The sequence below is a fragment of the Pipistrellus hanaki genome (genome assembly GCF_964339955.1).
Source record: "Pipistrellus hanaki genome assembly, chromosome: 3".
Lineage (NCBI taxonomy): Eukaryota > Metazoa > Chordata > Mammalia > Chiroptera > Vespertilionidae > Pipistrellus > Pipistrellus hanaki.
In genome coordinates, this window is record NC_140505.1 from 95,177,504 (window position 1) to 95,204,698 (window position 27,195).

The 27,195-nt window shown below is 39.9% G+C and overlaps 1 protein-coding gene across 7 annotated transcripts in view; it reads left to right on the forward strand.

The window, feature by feature from the left end:
• MICU2 (mitochondrial calcium uptake 2) overlaps nucleotides 1-27,195 on the forward strand; it is a 126,123-nt gene that overhangs the window by 23,344 nt on the left and 75,584 nt on the right. For all 7 annotated transcript variants that reach the window (XM_084878606.1, XM_084878605.1, XM_084878601.1 and 4 more), the window contains exon 2: nucleotides 16,164-16,308. In XM_084878606.1, coding sequence (XP_084734732.1) covers nucleotides 16,164-16,308 — 145 coding nt within the window. The remainder of the gene's footprint in view (nucleotides 1-16,163; nucleotides 16,309-27,195) is intronic.

Here is a 27,195-nt window from a genome sequence, read left to right on the forward strand (position 1 = left end):
TTCCAACAAACTGGACAACCTGGATGAAATGGACATATTCCTAGAAAAATACAACCTACCAAAACTCAATCAGGAAGAATCTAAACAGCTCAATAGGCCAGTAACTGTGGAAGAAATTGAAGCAGTAATCAAAAAGTTTCTGGGAAACAAAAGCCTGAGGCCAGACATCATCACAGAAGAATTTTATCAAACATTCAAGGAAGAACTAAAACCTATCCTTCTCAGACTATTCCAAAAAATTCAAGAGGATGGAACACTTCCAAGCTCCTTCTATGAACCCAGCATCACCCTAATACCAAAACCAGATAAAGACAACACAGTGAAAGAGAATTACAGGCCAATATCCCTCATGAACATAGATGCCAAAATCCTCAATAAAATTCTAGCAAATCGGCTCCAGCAGTACATCAATAAGATCATACACCATGACCAAGTAGAATTTATTCCAGAGATGCAAGGATGGTACAATATTCGTAAATCAATAAACATGATAGATTACATAAACAAATTGAGAGATAAAAATCACATAATCATATCAATTGAGGCAGAAAAAGCATTTGACAAAATACAACACCCTTTCCTGATAAAAACTCTCAACAAGGTGGGAATAGGAGGATCATACCTCAACATAATAAAAGCTATATATGATAAACCCACAGAAAACATCATACTCAATGGGCAAAACTAAAATCTTTTCCCTAAGAACAGGAACAAGAAAGGGATGCCCACTCTCACCACATAGTACTGGAAGTATTAGCCATTGTGATTAGACAAAAAGAAGAAATAAAAGGCATCCAAATTGGAAAAAGAGAAGTAAAGTTGTCCTTATTTGCAGATGATATGGTATTGTACATAAAAATCCCGAAAGACTCCATCAAAACACTAATAGACTTAATAAATGAATTAGGCAATGTAGCAGGATACAAAATTAACACCAAGAAATCTATGGCCTTTCAATACACAAATAGTGAACTTACAGAAAGAGAGACTAAAAAAGCAATGCCATTTACCATCACACACAAAAAGAATAAGATATCTAGGAGTAAACTTAACTAAGGAGGTAAAAGACCTATACACAGAAGACTACAGGACACTGGAAAAAAAGAGAGAAAGGAAGACGTAAACAGCTGTAAGCACATACCATGTTGATGGATTGGTGGAATCAACATCATTAAAATGTCCGTACTATCCAAAGCAATCTATAGATTAAATGTTTTCCCCATTAAAATACCAATGGCATATTTCACAGACCTAGAAAGAATTCTCCAAAAATTCATCTGGAATTTTTAAAAAGTCCTCAAATAGCCACAGCAATCCTGAGATAGAAGAATAAAATAGGAGGGATTTCAATACCAGATTTCAAGCTGTATTACAAAGCCACTGTTCTCAAAACAGCATGGTACTGGCACAAGAACAGACATATAGATCAATGGAATAGAATATAGAATTCAGATATCAACCCAAACTACTATGCTCAATTAGTATTTGACAAAGGAGTCATGAACACACAATGGAGTCAAGATAGTCTCTTCAATAAATGGTGTTGGAAAATTTGTACAGATACATAAAAAAAAAAAAAAAAAAATGAAACTGATCACCAACTTACACCATACACAAAAATAAACTCAAAATGGATAAAGGACTTAAAAAGGGATAAAGGTAATATGGGAAACCATAAAAATACTAGAGGAATCCACGGGCAGAAAAATCTCCGACATAAGCCAAAAGAACTTCACTGATACTACCCCTAGGGCAATGGAAGTTAAAGAGAAAATAAACAAATGGGACTACATTAAAAAGCTTTTGCACAGCAAAAAAAAAAAACAGCAAGAAAACAACAAGAAAGCCACTGTATGGGAGAATATATTTGCAAATGTTATCACTGATAAAAGTTTAATTTCCAACATCTACAGGCAGCTTATACAACTTAATAGAAGGAAGATAAATTATCCAATAAAAAAAAATGGGCAAAGGATCTAAATAGAATCTTTTCTAAAGAAGTCAGAAGGAAGGCCAAGAGACATATGAAAACATGCTCAAATTCGCTAATTATCCAAGAGATGCAAATTAAAACAACAATGCGGTACCATCTCACACCTGTCAGAATGGCTATCATCAACAAATCAACAAATAACAATTGTTGGCTAGGATGCGGAGAAAAAGGAACCCTCGTGCACTGCTGGTAGGAATGCAGACTGGTGCAGTCACTGTGGAGAACAATATAGTTTCCTCAAAAACTGAAAATGGAACTCCTATTTGACCCAGTAATCCCAGTCCTAGGAATATATCCTAAGAAACTGGAAACACCAATCAGAAAGGATATATGCATCCCTATGTTCATAGCAACATAATTTACAATAGCTAAGATTTGGAAACAGCCAAGGGGCCCGTCAGCAGATGACTGGATCAGAAAACTATGGTACATCTACATTATGGAATACTATGCTGTCATAATAAAGAAGGAATTCTTACCATTTGTAGCAACCTGGATGGAATTGGACAACATTATGCTAAGTGTAATAAATCAGTCAATGAAAGGATAATTCCACATGATCTCACCCATTTATGGATAATAAAGAACATTATAAACTGATGAACAAAATGATAGATACAGAGACAGTAAAGCATCAAACAGACTGTCAAATTATAATGGGAAGGTTAGGGAGAGGTGAGGAGATAAGAGATCAATGGAAGGACTTGTATGCATGCATTTAAGCATAACCAATGGATGCAAAACTTTGGGGGGTGAGGGCATGTATGAGAATGGTGTGGGTGGAGGGCAATGGTAAAATATGTGCACATATAATACCTTAATAAAAAATGAAAAAAAAATTACTAAATTAGAGCAATAATATTTTATCATGAAATATCTCCAAAGAATAAGGTAAAAGCAGAAAAGGAGATTTGGCAAATCCATGCCAGTCTGAAATGACTTGATGTAGTTTGTATTTAACAGATAAAAAGCAGAGCTTTGCTTGAACAGCTAATTAACTTGCCAAAATATATAGTCATATCTGTGTGTCACTTTTCTGTTTGTACTGTGTTACCTATGTACTACTTCTTTTACTGGTAATGTAATTAATAAACATCCACAGAAACACAAACAGCATGCATCTTAGTACCTTTGCTAGGAAACTACACATTTTGTCAATTCTAGTAAACTGTATGGCTCATCCCTGCTCATTTCCTACAAATACACTTTAATAGCAAAATTTTTTTGTATGTTACTATGCTTTATTTTTCTTTTTTTATTGTTTAAAGTATTACAAGTGATAGTACATATATCTCCTTTTTAAAATATATTTTATTCATTTTTTTACAGAGAGGAAGGGAGAGGTACAGAGAGTTAGAAATATCAATGAGAGAGAAACATCCATCACCCGCCTCCTGCACACCTCCTACTGGACATATGCCAGCACCGAGGTACATGCCTTTGATTGGAATCAAAACTTCAGTCCACAGGTCAACACTCTATCCACTGAGCCAAACGGGGCATGGCTATCTCCCTTCCCACCCCCCCACCCCCAAATTGACCTACCCCATTTTTCTTAGTCAAACGGTATTAAGATATGTCAATGAACTATAAGCTAACGCTGAAGAAAAGTCTATTAAAACTTAAGCCAAATAAGGCATGAGGTCTGAAATCCATTAGATCATTCATTCAGATCAACAGGAGAGTGGGAAGGAGTTGTATAATGCAGTTTCTGAGATTCCATAATTTCCACAATTGGAGAAAAATAAGGCAATATGCTTTGGAACAATAAACACTGGCACCACCTGTCAGTGGCTTTACGTCTTTCTTCTAAGTAATTAACTGCAGTAATTTGTGGTTATAATAAAAGACATATACATAATAAAAGGAATATAATAAGAGAACTTTTATTTCTTTGTGCATATTTCTTTAGTGTAGTTGAACATGGCAGAGTGCATACCTAGCTCTCTAAAGGCATTTTAATAAATTATTAATAGGGATTAAAATATATAAACACAGCCAGGATGGCATGTCTCAGTGGTTGAGCGTGGACCTATGAACCAGTAAGTCACGGTTCAATTCCTAGTCAGGGCACATGCCCAGGTTGTAGGTTCGATCCCCAGTGTGGGGCGTGCCAGAGACAGCTGATCAATGATTCCCTCTCATCGATGTTTCTATCTTTCTCCCTCTCTGAAATCAATAAAAATGTATTTAAAATATAGAAGAACAAAAACCAATCATGTGCATATTGGTTCACTGAATAGATTGAATCTATTTTTAAATTGTTATTTTTTAAATATCCCATTGAGTTTGGAACTGATTCTCATTTATAGAGATTAATTCATTCCTGTATACTTTTTTTTTTAACCATTTAACAATATTAATGATGTAGTAAGCACTAAGGACACAGAAAAAAAGTTACTTTCTTTTTTTTTTTTCTTTTTTTAATAATACTGATGGTAATTAACGCTTTTATTTTTTTTAATATATTTTATTGATTTTTTACAGAGAGGAAGGGAGAGAGATAGAGAGCCAGAAACGTCTATGAGAGAGAAATATTGACCAGCTGCCTCTTCACACCCCCTACCGGGGATGTGCCCGCAACCAAGGTACATGTCCTTGACCGGAATCGAACCCGGGACCTTTCAGTCCACAGACCGACGCTCTACCACTGAGCCAAACCAGTTTCGGCAGAAAAAAGTTACTTTCTTTTCTTGAGAAATTCAGTCATAAAGACTTTGATGAAGTTTAGTCAAGGATCTGTATGTTAGCACCAAGAAAACAACAAACCCAAACTGGGTACTTTGGAAGAACTAAAATAGGTAATTACTAAAATTTCTAACAAATATTATAAGTTAGCCAAACAATAAGAGGGACAAGAAACCAGCTGTATTACATGATTTGTGAAGTGTTTTAATGGCTGTCAGAAGCAGTAAATGGCTATTTAATCTGTATTCTGGAAAAATAGGCTATAAAAGTTTATAGGAGCTCATCAATGGTAGCCAAGAATATTGAAGCTAAGAATAAGCCATCATGTTTACAGTGAACAAAACTAAAGCTGCTGACATAGCAATACAGTACATATTTCTTTTGTACAAAGACCAATTCATAAAAATATAGTAACAATATAATTTTAAAATATAATTTAAAAAATTTTAAATAAAAAAATCATTCTAATATTTTACCACATTTTGTGTAGGATTAGGATGTGGGGCTTAAAGGACTTGTGCTAGAGAAGTAAATAGCTCTCAGTATTTAGCCACAAGCTTTGGAAGTCCATCCTTACTATGAGTGTCCTGTAACCTGAGGAAGGGTAGAGAGGGGACATTTTTTTGCTATGGATTAGGGATATGGAAGTCCAAGTGGGTCATAGAGAATGGGGGTTGGGAGCTGTGCAAAATACTAAGTGGATGAATCACTTTCCTTCTGCAATCCCAACTATAAAATATGCTGCAGACAGCACCTGTTTCCCATGACGGGGTGGGAGGGAGGAAAAGGGGTCCTTTAATCCATCCCTTCTCTGTGCCATGCTGTCATACTATAGAGCACAATTCCTAAGTATTAGCCCTTTCAGTGGCCTCCAATAGCATCACTTTCCCAGGCTTACTGGAAGTTTTCAGTTCCAAGGAAACCTTTTTCACATGGCTGAGGTTTCTGAAATCAAATCATATCTTGTATCACAAAGGTTCCTTATTGCTACTTGGCTGCACTTCTCATTTGCCAAATAAAAGAGACCACAATCCAGATAAACTTGTACCAACCTGTTACTAGTGTTCTAGTTAAGTTTAATTATAAAACCTGAAAATTATAATCATTTTGAAAAATAAGTCAGAATGTTACAGTCAATAAATATCATTTAAAAATAATCAGAGTTTGAAATTTATCGTAATGGGACACACGTTTGTTGAATGCTGGTTATTTCTTTCATACTCCTGCCTAGCACCGAACACCTTTTTTTGTGCCTCCCCCACTATCCATTTGTCATTTTATTTCTGTGCAATGCTTGGTCATAGTAGACACATAATATTTTTTTGATAGACCAATGTTGAATAGCTGTAGAAGGAGTGTATAAAATAGTATTTTCCTTCTCTTACATAGGGAAATGAGCTAAAAGTAATTCAGTAATTTATTGAGAGAAATATGATTTACTTGTGGTTGCAATTAATGATTTTGATCAAACTTTAGGAGTGTATTGAGATTTTAAGTTAAGGCTCTAATCTTTTAATTACTTGAAACCTAATTTAAACTTTCTGTTTATAGCTTAAGCAAAAACTTATATAGTTATGATATACCCTCTGAAAGGTAATTTTGGAGGAAGGGTAGATGAGTGTACTTCTCTGACCTCAGCAGGAAAGAGGGAGCTGTGCAAAATACTACGTTACTAGAAGAGAAAATACTATTGTTGTATTCATCAGCATCTTCTGACAGTTGCCACCCTTCCTCAGACACGATACCAGGGTATTTTTAAGAATTAGTAAATATAAGCATATGCTATTTCTGCCATGCTCATGTAAGAAGAGCTATATCACCTCCCTTCCAGTTTCTGCAGACAGTCCAGACGAGACTAGATCTTCAGAAGCTAGAGAGCAGATCCCAGGGCTTCTTGCATTCTCGAGATGATCTTTGTGTCCTGTAGAATTTATCATGAGCATAGCATATATATGCAATGAATATTTCTAACTTAGTCTGACAATATTTTATTTCACAATAGTGTCTCCCTGATTCAGAACAAAATGGAAAAGCTCTGTAAAATGACTGAAAATTTTCAATTGTAAAATTTTCTTTAAGAAAAGATAATCTTTCAGTTATACCACAGAAAATTCAGAAACATCAAAGCAATTACATTTTATCCAGATTATTAAAGAATCCAAACTAAAGGCCCCAAATGAATAAGGTTTTACATATTTTATCTAATGCTAAGAAAGACCCCTTTCCCCCCCACTTTCTTCCTGAGAAATTGTAGAAACCCAAGAATGCTCAACAAAGAACAGAGAGCTAACTTTTTCCAGTTTGTCATTTCATGGATAAAAAGTGGAGACAGACTGGTGAAGCACCTGTTGCTTTAACGGCAATAAACTAGTGAAATGCTTTAACAGAAGTCATCAGCTTTCAAAGATCTCTTTAATACAGTTCACATCACTCATTGCTCTTAATTCCTTTGTCACATATTTTACTGCATTAAAGTAATCCTGGAAATCCACGGAGCATTTTACATATAAGCAGAACCATATGGATTGTTGTCAGATGCTCAGTACAAACTCCAGTCCCAGCAATTCTCCTGCCCCTCCTTTCCCATATATTTAGCTATAGATGCAGGTTATAGTTGTAGTTACAAGAATTTGTGCACTCCCATCACTTTCCACCTATAGGAACCCCTCTCCCCCATTTGGTGTGTCAGGTGGTTCAGGATAATAGCTACCAGCAGACCCCAAACAGGCCTTTGATCTCCACAACCACATTCCTACCATTCATTCTTAGGAGCTGGTTCCTAGGCAGCTGTTCCCTCTTACCAGCCCATCTGTTGTATATGTGTGACAGTACACGTTGGCCCACAGGGTAGCTTTGTACAGTGTCTTGTGGAATCTCATTATTCAGATAAAGGTAGACTATTGTTTGGTCCACTTCCACGTGAATAATTCTCTTAAACTGCAGGGAGCAAGTTAGGGTGAGGAAGGGCAAAAAAATCCTCTTTGGCTTTTCCAGTTGAGTAGCTTGGATGTACTGCCCCCTGCACCACTTTTATCATATATTGCAGAAGGGTGGTACGTGTCTTGAGAATAATCTTAGAAATCAGTTATGTCTCATTTTTTCTTGTTTCTTTTTTGTATTAACTCTTAGAGAACAGCTCTTAGGGCATCATGATTCTAATCTTGTTTGTTTTTCTGAAAGAGACTATAATTGATGAGACTCCCCTGAGGTCTAGAATTAGTCAAACCTAGAGTACACATAGGGCAGTGGCAAATAGAGTAGCAAACACAAATCTTTGTGCATTTCAGTAAAGTTCTCCCCTTACCCTTCTTCTGTGTTTTTGAAATAGATGTTTGATTTGCTCTTTCTCTTCCTGAAGCACAGCAAATTATTCCTATGTTGGCTCCTTGGTATCAGTCATATATATGGACATTCTTTTCTCTCGTTTATTTCTTTACTTATTTAGGGGGGTGAGGGCGTGACTTGAAAAAAGTGTGCTTTGGGAAATTCCCACTCTTATGAGGCTGAGAGTAGAGTGGAGGCCACCTAGATAGAGTTGGGAGAGGGGAAGAGTTAGAATAGAAAAAAATCAACATTCTTTTCTCTTCATTGCTTTTTCTGGTGAATTTCTTCTGCCTTCTGTGTGTTTTTTCTCTAGCACATTGTCCATAGTTTTTCTGCAGTGTCCACTCTAATCTTTACTGTTTCTTAATGATTTTCAGTGTTTTATAATGGTATATTCCCCCTTTGCTTATTTAGCTCAGCCAACTCCCTTGTCAAATAGTTCTGTTCTCTTGTACTTTATCATCGCTCTGATATTATAAAGGCCATCACCTTTTATATGTTGTGTTTTATTTTCTGTTTCAGAATGTGATTTTTATTAACTAGAGGCCCAGTGCAGATTCATGCATTGATGGGGTCCCTCAGCCTGGCCTGTGCCCTCTCACAATCCTGGACCTCTTGGTGGATGTAGTAGTGCCAGAAGCTGCAGGCAGTGGGGGAGGAGCCTGAGCTCCAGCCAGGTGCTGCTTCCTCTTATCATGGCCACCACAGCTTCGTAATCTGGCGCCTGTAGGTCAGCCGAGCTGCATTCCATTGTGGGAGCACACTCAACACCAGGGGGTAGCTTCAGTGTTGAGCGATTTGTTTGAAAACTGAATCATTTTTTTCCCCCATTAGAAATAATGTAAATTGAATTAATGCATTCCAGACCCCAAATGATTCCGTGTTTTAGCCTTAGTTGCCTTTGGTTGTTGTTCTGTGAGCATTTTCACACCCTTAGCAACATCAGCATACTTGATGGCCGGCTTTTATGTTTTAAAATTGTGCTAATCCTTGTTTCAGCATGTCATAGTCGATAGCTGGATCAGCCACACAAACTCCTCTATCATACTTTGTAATTACAATATTTCTCTGACCAACCAAACCATAATTTACCAATGCTGGTCCCAGCTTTGAGAGAACACAAATGGGGAAAATGGCAGATATTGAGCCTATAGTGAATGCAGCATGTAATGGGAGCTTCCAGTTGGCACATTCTGTAATTTTTTCTGTCCGCACTATCCCTGCAGATTGGGAGATATCAATGATAGTATTACTCCTGCACATATGGAAAAGATACCCCTTCCTTGGGAGAAATCAAGATGGCGGCATAAGGTAAACACCTATACTGCGGCCTTGCACAACAATTTTAAAACTGCAATGGGAAGAGAGAGTGGACATCATCCAGAACCACTGGAAAGCTGGCTGAGTGGAAATTCTACAAATAGATGGAAAGAAAATGACACAGACTCAGAAGAACTGTGGAGGTGCAAAGAACTGTGCGCATGGAAAGGGCAAGCAGCTGAATAGGCGGCTGGCTTACTTGCAGCTCACGGAGAGGGTGGGCAGCTAACACTTGCCTAGCTTTCTTGTTTGGGAGGAAAACAAAACCTTCAAACTGCAATGAAGTTTAGCTCTGGATAAAACTTTGGGTACCAGACTCATTCAGGGAGAAACTGGACTGTCTAGCAGTGGGCGAAACTCGAGAGCAGCCTTCTCTCAGAGATGTATGCAGCCATTGCCGTGGGATGTAGAGACAGAGGGCCCTTTTAGGGTGTCTGATGGGAAACTAAGGCTGTTTGCTCCACCCTGAGACTCCGCCCCATCCAAGCTGAGCACAGAAGCCCTCCCAGTAGCTAGCTTTCTCCCTTGGAAGGGAACAAAACCTCCCGACTGTACTAAAATCTAGCTCCAGGTGAGACTTTGGGTACCACACTCACTCGGGGAGAAACCTGACTGTCTGACAGCGGGTGAATCTCAAAAGCAGCCTTCTCTCAGAGTTGCAAGCAGCCATTGGGGGAGGGACTGATGGGAAAACATGGCTGTCTGCTCCACCCTGAGACTCCACCGCATCACAGAAGCCCTCCCAGTGGAGACACTGGTGGAGGGGAGCAACGGGGGGGGGGGGGGGGGGGGAGAGGAACATCTGTAATAATATGAACAATAAAGATTAAAAATTGGCCTCGAGGTCAACTCCCCCAGTGATATCAACAACAATCAAGGTTTAACTACAACAAGATTGCACACACAGCCCACAAAGGGCTGCACCAAGGGGATCCACCTTAGGTAACTGGGCAGGCAGAGCCACTGGGCCCAAAGGACACCTTGCACATAAAGCCACTCCATAAACTCAGGGAAGCAGCTAAAATGCGGAGACAAAGAGGCAGGCCACAAATGAAGGAAATGGAGGAAAGCAAATGACTGGATATAGAGTTCAAAACCATGGTTATAAGGTTTTTCAAGAATTTCTTAGAAAAGGCTAATAAATTCAGCGAGACCCTCAAGGATATGAAAAAGGATCAACTAGAAATTAAACACACACTGACTGAAATAAAAAATATTATACAGAAGCCTAAAAGCAGATTGCAAGTAAAGGATTTCAAGAATCAAGTCAAAGATTTGGAATACCTAGAAGCAAAAAACACTCCTCCGGAAAAGAAAAAAGAATTTTAAAAAAAAGGTGAAGATAGTGTAAGTAGCCTCTGGGACAACTTCAAGCATACCAACATCAGAATTATGGGGGCCCCAGAAGAAGAGAGAGAGCAAGATACTGAAAACCTATTTGAAGAAATAATGACTGAAAACTTTCCCCACCTGGTGAAAGAAATAAACTTACAAGTCCAGAAAGCACACAGAACACCAAATAAAAGGAATTCAAAGAGGACCACACCAAGACACATCATAATTAAAATGCCAAGAGCAAAAGACAGAGAATATTACAAGCAGCAAGAGAAAAACAGTTACCTACAAGGCAGCACACATACTATTGTCAGCTAATTTCTCCACAGAAACTATGCAGGCCAGAAGGGAGTGGCAAGAAATATTCAAAGTGATGAACAGCAAGAAACTACATCCAAGATTACTCTACCCAGCAACGCTTTCATTCAGAATTGAAGGTCAGATAAAGAGCTTCACAGCTAAGAAAAAGCTAAAGGAGTTCACCACCACCAAACCAGAATTATATGAAATGCTGAAAGGTATTCTTTAAGAAGAGGAAAAAGAAGAAAAATATAAAAATTATGAACAACAAAAACGTATCAATCAACAAGTGAATCTAAAAAACCAAAGGAATAAAAAATCTGATGAACAGTATTAACTGGAATATAACAGAATCAGGGGCATAGAAAGGGAGTGGACTGACAATTCTCAGGGAGGAAAAGGAAGTGGGGGGGGGGGTGGGAAAAGACTGGACAAAAATCCTATACCTATGGATGAGGACAGTGGGGAGGAGGTAAGGGCAGAGGGTGGGGTGGGACAGGTGACGGGGAGCTATTGGGGGGGGGGGAAGATGAACAATTCTAATAATCTGAACGATAAAGATTTCTTAAATTTTTAAAAAAGATACCCCCTCCTCAGTGCAGTAGACTACTATTTGCTAGACAGTTGTGTGGTAACCAAGTGTGAGCAATGCTCCTTAGAGTTGTTCTGAACAATGAGGTGGCTCAGAATTTCATACTCTCATTCCAGTACACAGCAGAAGAAACTGGTTTTCAAGCCTATTATCTTAGTTTGATTCAAGTTATCTGTATTCAGAAGGTCCTTCTTAGAATAAGTTTAAAGTAGGAGATTAAGAGCTTGCATCATCATGGATGTGTTTTTTTGGTTTTGTGTTTCGTTGGTTTGTGAGAGGGATGTTTTGTTGTTGTTGTTGTTGTTGTTTTTTAATCTTTATTGTTCATATTATTACAGATGTTCCTCTTCCCCCCCCCTCCGTTGCTCCCCTCCACCAGGTTCCCACCCCACCCTCTGCCCTTCCCCCCCCAATATTGTCCTCATCCATAGGTGTACAGTTTATGTTCAGTCTCTTCCAACATCCCCCTCTCCCCTTTTCTCCGAGAATCGTCAGTTCACTCCCCTTCCATACTGCTGATTCTATTATATTCAACAGTTAATATTGTTCATCAAATTTTTTTTTTAATTTTTTTGGTTTGTAGATTTACTTGTTGATAGTTACATATTTGTTATTCATAGTTTTTATCATTATTTACTTTCTCTTCTGAAAGAACCCCCTTCAGCAATTCATATAATTCTGGTTTGGTGGTGGTGAACTCCTTTAGCTTTTTTTATTAGTGAAGCTCTTTATCTGGCCTTCGATTCTGAGTGATAGCTTTGCTGGGTAGATTATTTTTGGCTGTAGGTTCTTGCTATTCATCACTTTGAATATTTCTTGCCATTCCCGTCTGGCCTGCATGGATTCTATTGAGAAATCAGCTGACAATTGTATGGGTGTTCTTTTATAGGTAACTACCCGTTTCTCTCTTGCTGCTTTTAATATTCTCTCTTTGTCTTTTGCTCTTGGAATTTTAATTAGGATTTGTCTTGGTGTGGTCCTCTTTGGATTCCTTTTGTTTGGAGTTCTGTGCGCTTCCTGGACTTGTAAGTCTAATTCTTTCACCAGGTGGGGGAAGTTTTCTGCCACTATTTCTTTCAGTATGTTTTCGATATCTTGCTCTCTCTCATCTTCTGGGACCCCCATAATTCTGATGTTGGTTCGCTTGAAGTTGTCCCAGAGTTTTCTTACATTATTTTCAACTTTCTGGATTCTCTTGCCTTCTTGCTTCTGCGGAAGAGTGTCTTCTTGCTCTTTATGTTCCAAATCTTTGACTTGATTCTTGCAATCTTCCATTCTGTTTTTAGGACTCTGTATAATATTTTTTATTTCAGACAATGTATTCTTTATTTCTTGTTGATCCCTTATTATTTCTTATTGATCCCTTATTATTTCTTGTTGATCCCTTTTCACATCCTCATAGGTCTCGTTTATTTTATCTGCCTTTTTTAAGAGATTCTTGAACAACCTCATAAATGTGGTTTTGAACTCTATATCCAGTAGCTTTTTGTCCTCCATTTCTTTCGTTTGTGATCTATTTCCTAGTCTCGGCATTTTCACAGCTTCCCTGATGGGGCGGAGTTTCAGGGTGGAGCCTACAGGCTTGGCTTCCGTCAGCCATGCCCTATGCTGCTCCTGAGTCTCAGGGTCCTTCAGTGCTCGCTGCAAGCACCTCTGAGAATGAGGTGCCCTCGAGTTACGCCTGCTACCAAACAGTCTAGGCTCTCCCCCAATGGGCCTGGAACTGGGGTTCAGTTCAGTTGGAAGTGGGATTGGAGGTGGCGTTCAGAGCAGTCTGGAGCCCCTGTCTCCTTCCCACCAGGGCAATCCCACGGTACAGCTAACCGTCCCTTCTCTGCACTCAATGTGCGCGCCTCCGGGACCTCCTTTCGCTGTTCCCCTGGGGTTCCACCTTACCGCCCAGCTTCCTCTGGATGAGCCTGGGTCCCAGGGGTCTGTCCCAGAACTGGGGTTCAGAGCAGTCAGGTCTGGGGTTCAGCACAGTCGGAGCTTTTATCTCCTTCCCGCTAGGGAATGCCAGCCAGACACTCAGCTGCCCCGTCCTCTCTGCGCGTGCCACGTGTCTCCGTACCTTAGGCTTTTACAGCTCCCCCGCTCTTCCTTCTGGTTTTCTCCTTGCTTCTCATTGTAGAATTTCCAGTCAGTCGACTTTCCTGTAGTTCTGGGTGATGTCCATTTTATATTTTAGTTGTATTTTATTGAAATTGTTGTGTGCGGCTGCGGTTAGGTGTTTACCTGTGCAGCCATCTTGGATCCTCTCCGAAACTCTGTTGTTGTTTTTAAGAGAGGGAGATTTGAAGAACATTTTCCTGCTGCCTTCTCATCAGTTTGTAGAGTTTTTTTATAACCCTGTGATTTTAAGAATTAACTCTCAGGAAGGTGCTTTGTGCGGAAGGAGGTAACTATCCTAGAGAAAAGAACTTCCCAGGTTTTATTTTTAAATGGATTATATAGATTGAGAGTAAAAACCAAAAATTCAAAGGGGGTGAAAAAAGAAAAGAAAACTTGATTTATGCAACAGATCTTATGCTTGGAGAGCCCAACTTTCTCCAGTGCTGATACTCTTTCAATAGCCTTGAAACAGCCCTTGGTCCTTACAAGGGTTTTAGATATGAATACCAACATTTATAATGAAATTTATACCCTAAATAAATTTCTCAAAATTACGATTTGCCTTATGGTGCTTTTTATTTTTAAAAGGAATTGATTTATTCCCATGTTCAGCTTCTTCTAGTTCTTCTAAAATACCATGCTTGCCTGGCTTCTGTAGTCTAGCTGTTGAGTGTTGACCCAGGAACTGAGGTTGCTGGGTGTGCAGGAAGCAGCCAATTGATGTTCCTCTCTCGTTGATGTTTATATCTCTCTATCCCTCTCCCTTCCTCTCTCTCTAAAACTCAATTAAACATTTAAAAAAAATACTATTCTCTCTCTCTCTCTCTCTCTCTCTCTCTCTCTCTCTCTCTCTCTCTCTCTCTCTCGGACTTTGCTAGGGCTATGGTATTTACTGAGAAAACTCTTACCCATCCTGCTTCCCTTTCCCATCAGATACTTTCTGTAAACTTACTAACAAAGCACTTAGGACATTCTAGTAGGAATTAATATTTGTCTTGTTTATCGCTGTTTTTGTATAGATACTTTATATATGATGTATCTGCCTCATGAATAAAATGTTTAGGAAGTATTAATAAAATTTTGTTTTCTGATTACTTATATTAGTATAGACTCGTATAATTAAAACATGCTCCTCAAGTGATTTTTATTAGTAATTTAAGGGGAAAGAAAAGGAAAGACATGAATATATAAGTTCTAGGGGTACAGATCATTATAGTATTACTGAGTGTTCCATATATGTCAGTATTCTGTTAGGTACTGCACAAAATATAAGAGGTATAAATCTAGCTGCTCAAAGAAGTCATTATCAAGTCATGAAAAAGAATTGAGATTAGCCAAAAAGGAACTTTGAATCTGGAGAGGTTTGAGCAACTGAAATTTGTGTTCCTGCATTTCATTTCTAATCAGCATTCATTGACCTTCATTTGTGTGTCAGATTGAATAACCTATTACGGTACTATAATAGTAAATGTAAGAAGGGAATGGTGTGTCCAAGGAAGGATGTTGTCCAAGTTAAGGCAGCACCATAGTAAGGAAAGCTATCTAGAGTGACAGTGTGATGTTGGATTTCACAGATAATACTTTTTTTTTTAAACCTCACCTGAGGATATGCTCGATTTTTGTTTTGAGAGAAAAAGACATCAGTTGGTTGCCTTTCCATAAACACTCCAATTGGGAATTGAACCTGCAACCTAGGTATGTGCCCTGACCAGGAATCAAACCAGCAACCTCTTGGTTCATGGGTCATTGCTCAACCACTGAGCCATGTCGGCCAGACTGACACTTGGTCTTTTATCCTGACTCTGCCATTTACTTTATAGCTTTTGTACCTAACTTAGTATCTATTATCCAGTTATTGGGATGATTAATTAAATAATATGTGTAAAGTACTTAATTAGTACAGTGCATTGCACATAGTAAGTGCTCAATGAAAGGTTAGCAAAAAATAATTCAGTATTGTCTCTATCAGCATTGGATCAAGATCTAGGTTCCTTTGCCAAGACTACAGACTCCTACATTAACAATATTTGACCCATTCTCGTTCTTTTAGCACTTCCTACCCACAATGTAAATATATTTCTCAAAACAGAATTATTTACCAGATATACCATATTTAATTTTTATGGAAGCACAACTTTACATGATCTGTTGCCTACATATCTGATCTTATCTTCTGCCACACTGTTCCTTGGGCACACCAAGTTTATTCCTGTCTTTACCTCTTGCTTAGTATGCTTTTCTTTCTGAGAGCCCCATACCTCAGTAGCTGTACCTCATTTAGCCTCCTTACTGTCACCTCTTTAAAAAGGCCTTCTCTGACAACCCTGTCTAAAACAGTAATTCTTATCAGTTTCTTACCCTGATTTGCATTTCTTCTTGGCACTTCTCACTCTCTTGTATTATATTACACATTTATTCATTAATTACAAGATTATTCTAGAAGGGGTTAAGTTGGGAAATAATACTGAAAGAAGTCTTAAATTGCCTTTTTTATTTTAGAAAAATGGTGATTGTGGAAATATTATGAAGAAGTTGTCTCTTCGTAAACAGCGCTTCATGCAGTTTTCTTCACTGGAACATGAAGGAGAATATTACATGACACCACGAGACTTCCTCTTTTCAGTAATGTTTGAGCACATGGAACGTGAGTTGCGTTTATAAATTTTATTTTAGTTTTTTAAATTAGAAAAACAAATATTGGGGATGAAAAACCTGTTTTTCAAATTGTTGATAGGTTTTCTTCATTTTAATTATCATCAATCTTTGGGCAAAATGCATTTATTTATTGTTTAGCTGTTTCAATCTTTGTGACACAGTAGTTAAACTTGTAAACATGTATTTATGTAAGAAAATTTTTTTGTATATGGGTTTCTCTAAAGAGAAAGAGGAAAAATAATTAAGATTTTTTAATGTCACTAGATGAATTCTTAATAAAATAATTTTATCCAGCATGTTAATTTTCATTGGTATTAATGTTTTAAATTGGGCAAAAAAATGAAACTTAGAGCAATTAAGAGGGTCATATAATGGAGTTATGATGTCCTTTTAAAAAAAAAACTGGAAAAATAGAATAAGAAACAAAAATTCAAAAGCTATAATTACATAATTTTTGTTCATAAACTGCCAACTCTCATTTACTTCAAATAATATCAGAAATTCTTCATTTTATTTTCTAAATTAGTCCTTTTTCCTTTGCATAGAGTAGATATGGCCCTATCCTCTGGGCTTTGGAATGTTCTATGAAAATTTATCGGCTTCTGTCACTTTTTGAAGTATGCTAGAAGTGCTGCTCTGAAAGAAGTTATATATGGAACAGAAACTGGATAGGGCAAGGTACATGGAGGTCTGTTATTATCTAGAGCAATTTATGTCCGAAGACACTCTTGAAAACAACAAGCACTCAACTGGCAATTATTGGAGCTTAATATCTTGATGCAATCAAGAAAAAAGACCAAGCCGAAACCGGTTTGGCTCAGTGGTAGAGCGTCGGTCTGCAGACTGAAGGGTCCCAGGTTCGATTCCTGTCAAGGGCATGTACATTGGTTGCGGTCACATCCCCGGTAGGGGGTGTGCAAGAGGCAGCTGGTCGATGTTTCTCTCTCATCGACGTTTCTAGCTCTCTATCTCTCTCCCTTCCTCTCTGTAAAAGATCAATAAAATATATTTTAAAAAAAGAAAAGAGACCAAGAAAGCTACCAAACTAGGGTCATTCCAGTGACTGGGCATTCCCAAAGCTGTGCTTCCCTAAGAAGCACTATCAGAAGAACCAACTAAAGCACCCCAGACAGACACTAAATGAATAGGAAAGCAAATAGCAATCCCTATGGTGAGGGCGGAGGTAGTACCCAGAATTGTTACTATATATTATCTAAAATGTCCAGTTTCCATAAGCCCAGCGTGGCACAAATGGTTAAGCATCAACCTCTGAACCAGGAGGTCACAGTTCAATTCCCAGTCAAGGCACATGCCTGGATTCCAGGCTTGATCCCCAGTGTGGGTCTTGCAGGAGGCAGCCTATCAATGATTCTCTCTCAACATTGATGTTTCTCTCTCTCTTCTCTCTCTTTCTTTCTCTCTTTCTCTCTCTTTCTCTCTCTCTCTCTCATTCTCTCTCTCCCCTCCCCCTCCTCCTCTTCCTCCTTCTCTTCCTCCTCCTCTTCTCTCTTCCTCTCTGAAATCAATAAGAAAATGAACTCTCAGAAACATGTGGGACACCATTTAGTATACCAACATATGCTTATTGGGAGTACCATAAGGAGAGGAAAGAGAGAAGGAAGCAGGAAAAAAAATTTTTTTTGAATAAATAATAGCTGAAAACTTCCAAAATTTATAGAAGAACATATATAGAAAAACATAATCTATATACTGAGAAAGGTCAACAAACTCCAAGTAATAAACATAAAGAGATCCATTAACAGACACATCCTAATGAAACTACTGAAAGTCAAGGAATGGAGAAATCTTGAAAGCAGCCAAAAAATAAATAACTTGCCACTTACTAAGAATCTATATGAGATAATGGCTGATTCCGCAGAAACAGTGGAGGCGGGAAGGCAGTGGAATAACATAATTAAATTGCTCAAAGAGAAAGATAGTTAACAAAAAATCTTATATTCAGCAAATCTAACTTTCAAAATTGAAGGTGAAAAAAAGACTTTCCCAGATGAAAACTAAGAATTTGTTGCTAGTAGATGTGACTTATAAGACTTACAAAAGGAAACTTTTCAGGGAAAACAAATGACTCCAGACAAACAAACAACATAGATAAAGGTAATTATATAACCTTAAAAGATGGTATAAATGCATATATTTTCTCCTTTTAAAAAAAAAAAAAATCTTGATCCCCAGTTCTAGGCCAGACCCTGGGGACCCAGGCTCAGGCAGGGGGAGACTGGGCTGTGAGGCGGAATCCCAGGGGAGCGGCGAAAAGCGGAGCCCCCGGAGTCACGAAGATTGCACGCAGAGGACAGAATGTTGACTCTGATTCTGTATTGCCCTGGCGGGAAGAAACAAAACCTCCGGCGGTACTGAGCCCCAGTCCCGACTGCTCTGAACTCCAGTTCTAGGCCAATCCCTGGGGACCCAGACTCAAGCAGAGGGAGATGGGGCTGTGAGGTGGAGTCCTGGGGGAGCGGCGAAAAGCGGAGCCCCCGGAGTCGCACACATTGCGCGCAGAGGACAGTCTGTTGACTCTGATGCTAGACTCCCCTAGCGGGAAGGAGAAAAAAAGCTCCAGACTGGAGGAACGTGACAAGGAGCAGGAGCCCCTGCTGGACACCAGCCAGCCGGGCGCCAGCAAGGAGCCGGGCAACGGGGCCCCCAAGTGGGGGGGGGGGCCCCCCGACCCTTCGACCGCTGAGCGCGGGCCACAGAGCCGAGGCCAGGGGCTGCTTCCTGGGCGGTGCCGATCCCGGCAACAGGCTGAAGCAGTGCAGGAGCCCACGGAGAACAAAGGAGTGCCACAGGCCAACCTGCTGAGCTTCCAGGACAAGGAGGAAGAAACCGAAGAAGTTTTCAATGTGAAGAAATCAAGTGAGAGCAAAAGATAGTAAAAATCCTTAGAAAGAATACAAAGAAGATCTTGAAAAATCGAAGACTAAATCAGAACTCAACTCAGCAGCCAACATTGCAACATAAATGTTTTTTTTTTTTTTTAAAAAAAAAAAGGACAGAATGTTGGAACTGCGGCGGCCAGGCCTAGAGTGGCCAGGCACAAGGCAGTGGCAGCCAGGCCCGGAGCAGGAACAGCCAGGCCCCAGAGCAGCAGCAGCCAGAACCAGAGCAGCAACAGCCAGGCCTGGAGCAGCCAGACCTGGGGCAGTGGCAGCCAGGCCTGAGGCAGAGGCAGCCAAGCCCAGGGTGGCCAGTCCAGGAACACCCAGGCCCGGAGCGGCCGGGCCCGGAGCAGCTGGGTCAGGAGCAGCCAGGCCCGGAGCAGCAGCTGCCAGGCTTGGAGCGGCCAGGCCCGAAGCATCCAGGCCCGGAGCAGCCGGGTCGGGTGCGGCCAGGCCCGGAGCAGCAGCAGCCATGCCGGGAGCAACCAGGCCCAGAGCAGCTGGGCCCGGATCAGCCGGGCCCAGAACAGCCGGGTCGGGAGCAACCAGGCCCAGAACAGCACCAACCAAGCCTGGAGCAGCCAGGTTGGTTGATGCCGGGCCCGGAGCAGCCGGGCCCATAGCAGCCAGGTCAGGTGCGGCCAGGCCCAGAGCAGCAGCAGCCAGGCTGGGAGCGGCCAGGCCCGGAGTGGCCGGGCCCAGAGCAACCGGGCCCAGCGCAGCCGGGTCGGATGCGGCCAGGCCCGGAGCAGCAGCAGCCAAGCCCGAAGCAGCCAGGTCGGGAGCGGCAGTGGCCAGACCCGGAGCAGCTGGTTGTGGAATGGACCAGAGCAACAGAGGCCAGGCCCGGAGCAGCCAGGCCCGGAACAGCTCGCTCCTCGCCTGCCCCCGCCCCAAGGCTGCCTCTCAGACATGGCTGGAAACTTTTGGGGGAACTTGAGGGTCTGCTGAATCAAGTGAGGAAGGCTTAGATCTGGATGTGTTGAGTTAGTATAGCGCTGGGGTGTTGATCTGTGAGTGCCTTGTGTGGGGCCTGGATGATGTTGGTTGATCTAATTGGAAATGTCTTTTGTTTGAAGTGTATCCTTGGGCATGTGGAGGTATTATTGATTTGAGAAAATGCTAAGTAACTGATTTACTATCTGAAAAATTTAAAGTTCTGAAAGTTTAAGGTCTCTTGCCAAAAAGAGTTTTTAAAACTAACACCTTAATTTTAATGGAGAAAGGGAATGACAAGCCCTTCCCACCCAGAACAGGTAATACAATTCCAACCAGCAGCTATGTTTAAACAATGTGTCCATTTACACTTGAACGGCTACACCTTTTGATAGCCTAAGGGCAAGTTTACATGTAAACAAGTTTGCTCTCAATTCCCAGGGCAGAAAAAAAAAAAAACAAGGTTTAAAATTATTAGATTTAAAAATGTATTCTTAGAAGTGTAAAAGTTTATTAATAAAAAAAAAAACCAACAACAACAAAAAAAGGAGATTGAAAAACCTGATGAACAATAATAGCTGTTCATTGTAGTAGAGTCGGCGATATGGGAGGGGAGTGGACTGACTGTTCTCGGGGAAAGGGAGGGAGGAAGAGACTGAACATAAACTGTGCACCTATGGATGAGGACAATGGAGGGTGTGGAGGGGGCGGAGGGTGGGGTGTGAACCTGGTGGAGGGGGGAAGAAATGAGGAACCTTTGTAATAATATGAACAATAAAGATTGATTTAAAAAAAATAATAATAAAGTATACCACAGTAAAAAAAAAAAAATCTTTATTGTTGAGAGTATTACACATGTCCCCCTTTTTTTCCACATTGTTCCCCTCCACCCAGTTTCCACCCCACTCCAGGCCTTCACCTGTTATTTGTGTCCTTAGGTAATGAATATATGCATATAAGTTCCTTGGTTAATTTCTTCTCACCCCCTGTTCAATCCTTTTACTTCTGAGATTTGTCAGTCTGTTCCATGTTTCCATGCCTCTGGTTCTATTTTATTTATCAGTTTACTTTGTTCATTAGATTTCTTGTTTGTTTATTGGGATTTTTAGATTCAACTGTCGATAGATATGGATTTATTGCCATTTTATTGTTCATTTTTTTCCCCCCTTCTTCTTAAGGAAGACCTTTAACATTTCATGTAATACTGGTTTGGTGATGATGAAATCCTTTCGCTTTTTTTGTCTGTGAAACTTTTTATCTGACCTTCAATTCTAAATGATAGCTTTGCTGGGTAGAGTATTCTTGGTTGTTGGTCCTTGCTTTTCATCACTTTGAATATTTCTTGGCACTCCCTTCTGGCCTACAAAGTTTCTGTTGAGAAATCACTTAAAGTCCTCTGAGTACTTCCTTGTAGATAACTAACTGCTTTTATCTTGCTGTTTTTAAGATTCTCTCTTTGTGTTTAACCTTTGGCATTTTAATTATGATGTATCTTGCTGTGGGCATCTTTGAGTTCTTCTTGTTTGGGACTCTGCACTTCCTGGACTTGTAAGTCTATTTCTTTCACCAGGTAGGGATGTTTTCTGTCATTATTTCTTCAAATAGGTTGTCAATGATGTGTGTGTTGGTATGCTTGAAGTTGTCCCAGAGGCTCCTTATTCTATCTTCATATTTTTAGATTCTTTTTTCTTTTTGCTCTTCTAGATAGGTGTTTTTTGCTTCCTTATATTCTAAATCACTGTTCTGAATCTTGGTGTCCTCTATTCTACAGTTGATTCCCTATAAAATATTGTTCATTTTAGTTGGTGTGTGCTTCCATTTCTTAGTGGTCCTTTTTCATGTCTTTGATGTTGTCACTAAGATCCTTGAAGTTCTCCTTAAGTACCTTGAGCAGTTTTAGAACCATTTTTTTAACTCTGTACCTAGTGGTTTGCTTGCTTACATTTTATTTAGTTCTTTATCTGAAGATTTCTTCTAGGTGTTTTTTTGTTTTGTTTTGTTTTGTTTTGTGTGTGTGTGTATGTGTGTGTGTTTTCATTTGAAACATGTTTCTTTGTCTCTGCATTTTAGCTGCTTCCCTGTGTTTGTTTCATTGTATTAGGTAGAGCTGCTATGACTCCTGGAATTGGTAGAGTGGCTTGTGTAATAGATGGCCTGTAGGGCCCAGTGGCTCAGCCTCCCCAGTAACCTGAGCTGGGCACTCTGTGGCTGTGTGCACGGTCCTGTTATAATTGAGCTTTGTTTGGGTCTATTCACATTTTCTATTTCTGGTTGAGTTCATTTTGCTAATTTGTTTCTATTTATTTATATCATCCAAATTATCCAAATTCTTGGCATAGAGTTTTTATTAACATAAAATAGTTTTGTTTGTTTTTGTATATATTTTATTGATTTTTTACAGAGAGGAAGAGAGAGGGATAGAGAGTTAGAAACATCAATGAGAGAGTTAGAAACATCGAACAGCTGCCTCCTGCACCCCCCACACTGGGGATGTGCCCGCAACCAAGGTACATGCCCTTGACCAGAATCGAACCTGGGATCTTTCAGTCCACAGGCTGATGCTCTATCCATTGAGCCAAACCGGTTTTGGCCATAAAATAGTTTTTATCTATTTTTGTTCATCAGTTTTATCTTACCTAATAATAGACAAACATGTAAATTGACTGTACCTCTGCTACGCTCACCAGCTAATCAGGAATGATATACAAATTAACCCAATAAATATGGCAGTTAATTTGCATGCCCAGGCACCTAATAACCAAGGGTGGGCGTTCAGCCCCATCCTTGGTCTCTCAGGGCCTCTGGGCAGTGTTGGAAGGCAGGGTCAGAGAGGAAAGAGGCGGCTCCTGGGCTGGGTAGGGGTGGAAAGGCATTGCTTGCACCCAGGGAAAGGAAGGCCCATTCTAGCACGAACCTTTGTGCATCAGCGTTCTAGTTCTCATATAATCTTTTAGATACTGTAAAATCTGTCCCCATTTTCATTTCTGGTTTTAGTAATTTAAGAGTTCTCTCTCTTTTTATAATCAAACTAGAGGCTCACACAAGAGGGTGGTGTCCCTCAGCCCAACCTACACTCTCTCAAATCTGTATCCCCTTAGGGGATGTCCGACTGCCCGTGGGATCAGGCCTAAACAGGCAGTCAGACATCCCTTTCACAATCTAGGACTGCTGGCTCCCAACTACTCACCTGCCTGCTTGCATTTCTGATTGCCCCTAACCTCTTCTGCCTGCCAGCCTGATAACCCCCTAACCACTCCCCTGCCATCCTCATCGACGCCTAACTGCTCCCCTGCTACCCTGATTGTCCCCAGCTGCCCTTCCCTGGAACCCTGGTCACCCCCAAATGCCCTCCCTTGCATATTTCCTCTTTATTAAATAGGGTTTTTTCTTTATCATATTGGACAGTCCTAACTGGTTTGACTCAGTGGGTGGAGCATTGGCCTGTAGACTCAAGGGTCCCAGGTTTGATTCTGGTCAAGGGCAGGTACCTTGGTTGGGGGCATATACCCAATGGGGGTGTGTGCAGGAGTCAGCTGATCGATGTTTCTCTCTTATAGATGTTTCTAGCTCTCTATTCCTTTCCCTTCCTCTCCGTAAAAAATCAATAAAATATATATTTTAAAAAAAGAAACATTTAAAATTCCTTCATTTCTGCCTGGCTGGTGTGAACCCAGGCTGCCACCACTGGAAGGGGATCGCACTCTGGCCAGGCTGAGATCCTAGCCCAGGCTGCTGCCGCTATCCAGGTGATCGCACAGTGGGTGGTGCCCAGCCCTCCTGTCATGAGACCCCAGCCCAGGCTGCCTCCGGGGCCAGGGATCACACAGCTTTGGTGGGAGGCCCTGCTGGTCCGAGACCCCAGCCCAAGCTATCACCGCGGCTGGGGGATCAAGTGGGGATGCGCAGCCCTAACAGCCTGAGACCCCAGCTCTGGCTGCTGCTGCTGGCCAGGATCACGCTGGCGTGGCTGCTCCACTGGGCAAGGATCTCTGCATTGGGGGAAGGGAGGAAGGCACCTCCTAGCTAGACACCCTGGATTGCTGCCACCAGGCTGACTTGGGGACTCTGGCAGGGCTAAGAGGACTAGGCACTGCCATCTTGTGGCTATGGGCGTCACCATTTTTGTCGCAGAGTGATGGTTAATTTGCATATTACTCTTATTAGATAGGACTAGCTGAAGGTTTATCAACTTTGTTGATCTTTCAAAGAACCAACTTTTGGTTTCGCTGATTTTCTCTATTCTGTACTCTGTTTTATTTCCACACTAATCCTTATTATTTTTTCCCTGTGCTTTCAGTTTAGTTGGCTCTTTTTATTTCTAGATCCTTAATGTGTATAATTAAATTATTGTTTTGAGATGTTTTTTAAAGTACAAATTTACAGCAATAAATTTCCCAGTTAGCAATGCCTTTACTGTGTCCCAAAAGTTTTAGTACATTGTGTTTTCATTTTCATTCTTCTCAAGGTATTTTATTTTTTTTCTTTTTAATTTAAACTCATTATTGATTAAAGTATAACATAAGTCTCCTTTTTCCCCTCTTGCCCTCTCCCGAGCCACCTCCATCCCTCAACAGATGCCCTTCCCTTACCCTCCCCCCAATCTGTGTCCATTGGTTATGCTCATATGCATGCAGACAAGTCCTTTGGTTGATCTCTTATCCCCTAATCTCCACCTTCCCTCATAGGTTAGACAGCCTTTTCTATGACTCTGGTTCTATTTTGGTTAATCAGTTTATGTTTTTCATTCTATTTCACAAATGAGTGAGATCAGCTGATATTTATCTTTCTTTGACTGACTTAGCATATTTATCTTTCTTTCACTTAGCATAATGTTCTCCAGTTCCATCCACATGGTTGCAAATGATAAGAATTCCTTCTTTTTTACTGCAGCCTACTGTTCCATTGTGTAGATGTACCACAGTTTTTTAATCCACTCATCTGCTGATAGGCACTTAAGCTGTTTCCAAATCTTAACTATGGTAATTATTATATGTTGCTATGAACATAGGGGTGCATATATCCTTTCTGATTGGTGTTTCTGTTTTCTTGGGATATATTCCTAGAAGTAGGATTACTGGTCAAATGGACGTTTCATTTTTAATATTTTGTGGGAACACCATACTATTTTCCACAGTGACTGCACCAGTCTGTATTTCGACCAGCAGTGCACAAGGGTTCCTTTATCTCCATATCCTCACCAGCACTAGTCATTTTTTATTTGTTAATATAGCCGTTCTGACAGATGTGAAATGGTATCTCATTGTTGTTGTTTTTTTAATTTGCATCTCTCGGATGATTAGTGACTTTGAGCATGTTTTCATGTCTCTTGACCTTCTTATGTCTTCTTTCAAAAGTGTCTGTTTAGGTCCATTGCCCATTTTTTAATTGGGCTGTTTATCTTCCTTTTGTCAAGTTGTATGAGTTCTCTATAAATTTTGGAGATTAAGCCCTTATTTGAGATAACATTGGTAAATGTGTTCTCCCATTCAGTCAGCTTTCTTGTTGTTTAAATGGTTTCTTTCATTGTGCAGAAGTTTGTTATTTTGATATAGTCCTGCTTGTTTGTTTTCTCCTTAGTTTCATTGTCCTTTGGGCTGTATCAGTAAAGATATTGCTATGACAAATGTCTGCTATTTTGCTGCCTATGGCTTGTTCTAGGAATTTATGGTTTCCAGTCATACATATAAGTAATTTATCCATTTTGAGTTTATTTTTGTGTATGGTGTAAGTTGGTGGTCTAGTTTCTTTTTTTTTTTTTCACTTATCATATATTTTCATATATTTTTTCATTATTAAAGGCAGTCCAATTATTGAAGAGACTGTCTTGATTCCATTGTATGTTCTTGCTTCCTTTGACATATATTAATTGAGCATAGTGGTTTGGGTCGATTTATGTGTTCTCTGTTCTATTCCATTGGTCTATATGTCAGTTTTTGTGCCAGTACCAGGCAGTTTTAGGAATGCTGGCTTTATAGTATAGCTTGACATCTGGTTTTGTGATCCCTCCAACTTTGTTCTTCTTTTTTAAGATAGCTGCAATTATTCGGGGGTCTTTTTATTCCAGGTGACTTTTTAGAGAGTTTGTTCTAGGTCTTTGAAGTATGCCATTGGTATTTTGATGGGGATTGCATTGAATCGATAGGTTGCTTTGGGTAGTATGGACATTTTAATGATGTTGATTCTACTAATCCATGAGTATGTTATATTCTTCCATTTGTTATGTCTTCCTTTATCTCTTTTTTCAGTGTCCTATAATTTTCTGAGTACAAGTCCTTTACCTTCTTGGTTAAATTTATTCCTAGATATCTTAAATTTTTTGTTCCAATGGTAGATGGGATTATTTTTTTTTAGTTTCTCTTTCTGTGAGTTCATTATTAGTGTATAAAAAAGCCATAGATTTCTAGGTGTTAATTTTGTATCCTGCTACATTGCCGAATTAATGTTATTTCTAGTAGTTCTTTTATTGAGTCTTTAGTGTTTTCTATGTACAATATCATGTTATCTGCAAATAATGACAATTTTACTTCTTCTTTTCCAATTTGGATACCTTTTATTTCTTCTTCTTGTCTGAACGTTATAACTAACACTTCCAGTACAATGTCAAATAGGAGTGCTGAGAATGTATATCCCTGTCTTGTTTTTGTTCTTAGGGAAAATGGTTTTAGTTTTGCCCATTGAGTATGATGTTGGCTGTAGGCTCGTCATATAAGCCTTTTCTTGTATTGAGGTATGATCCATCTATTCCCACTTTGCTGAGAAATGGTGTTGGATTTTGACACATGCCTTTTCTACATCAATTGATATGATTATGTGATTTTTATCTGTCAATTTGTTTATATGATGCATCACATTTATTGATTTGCAGATATTGTATCAGCCTTGCATCCTTGGGATAAATCTCACTTGGTCATGGTATATGATCTTTCTAATGTAATACTAGATCCGATTTGCTAGAATTTTGTTGAGGATTTTATCATCTATGTTCATCAGGGATATTGGCCTATAATTCTCTTTGTGGTGTCTTCATCTGGTTTTGGGAT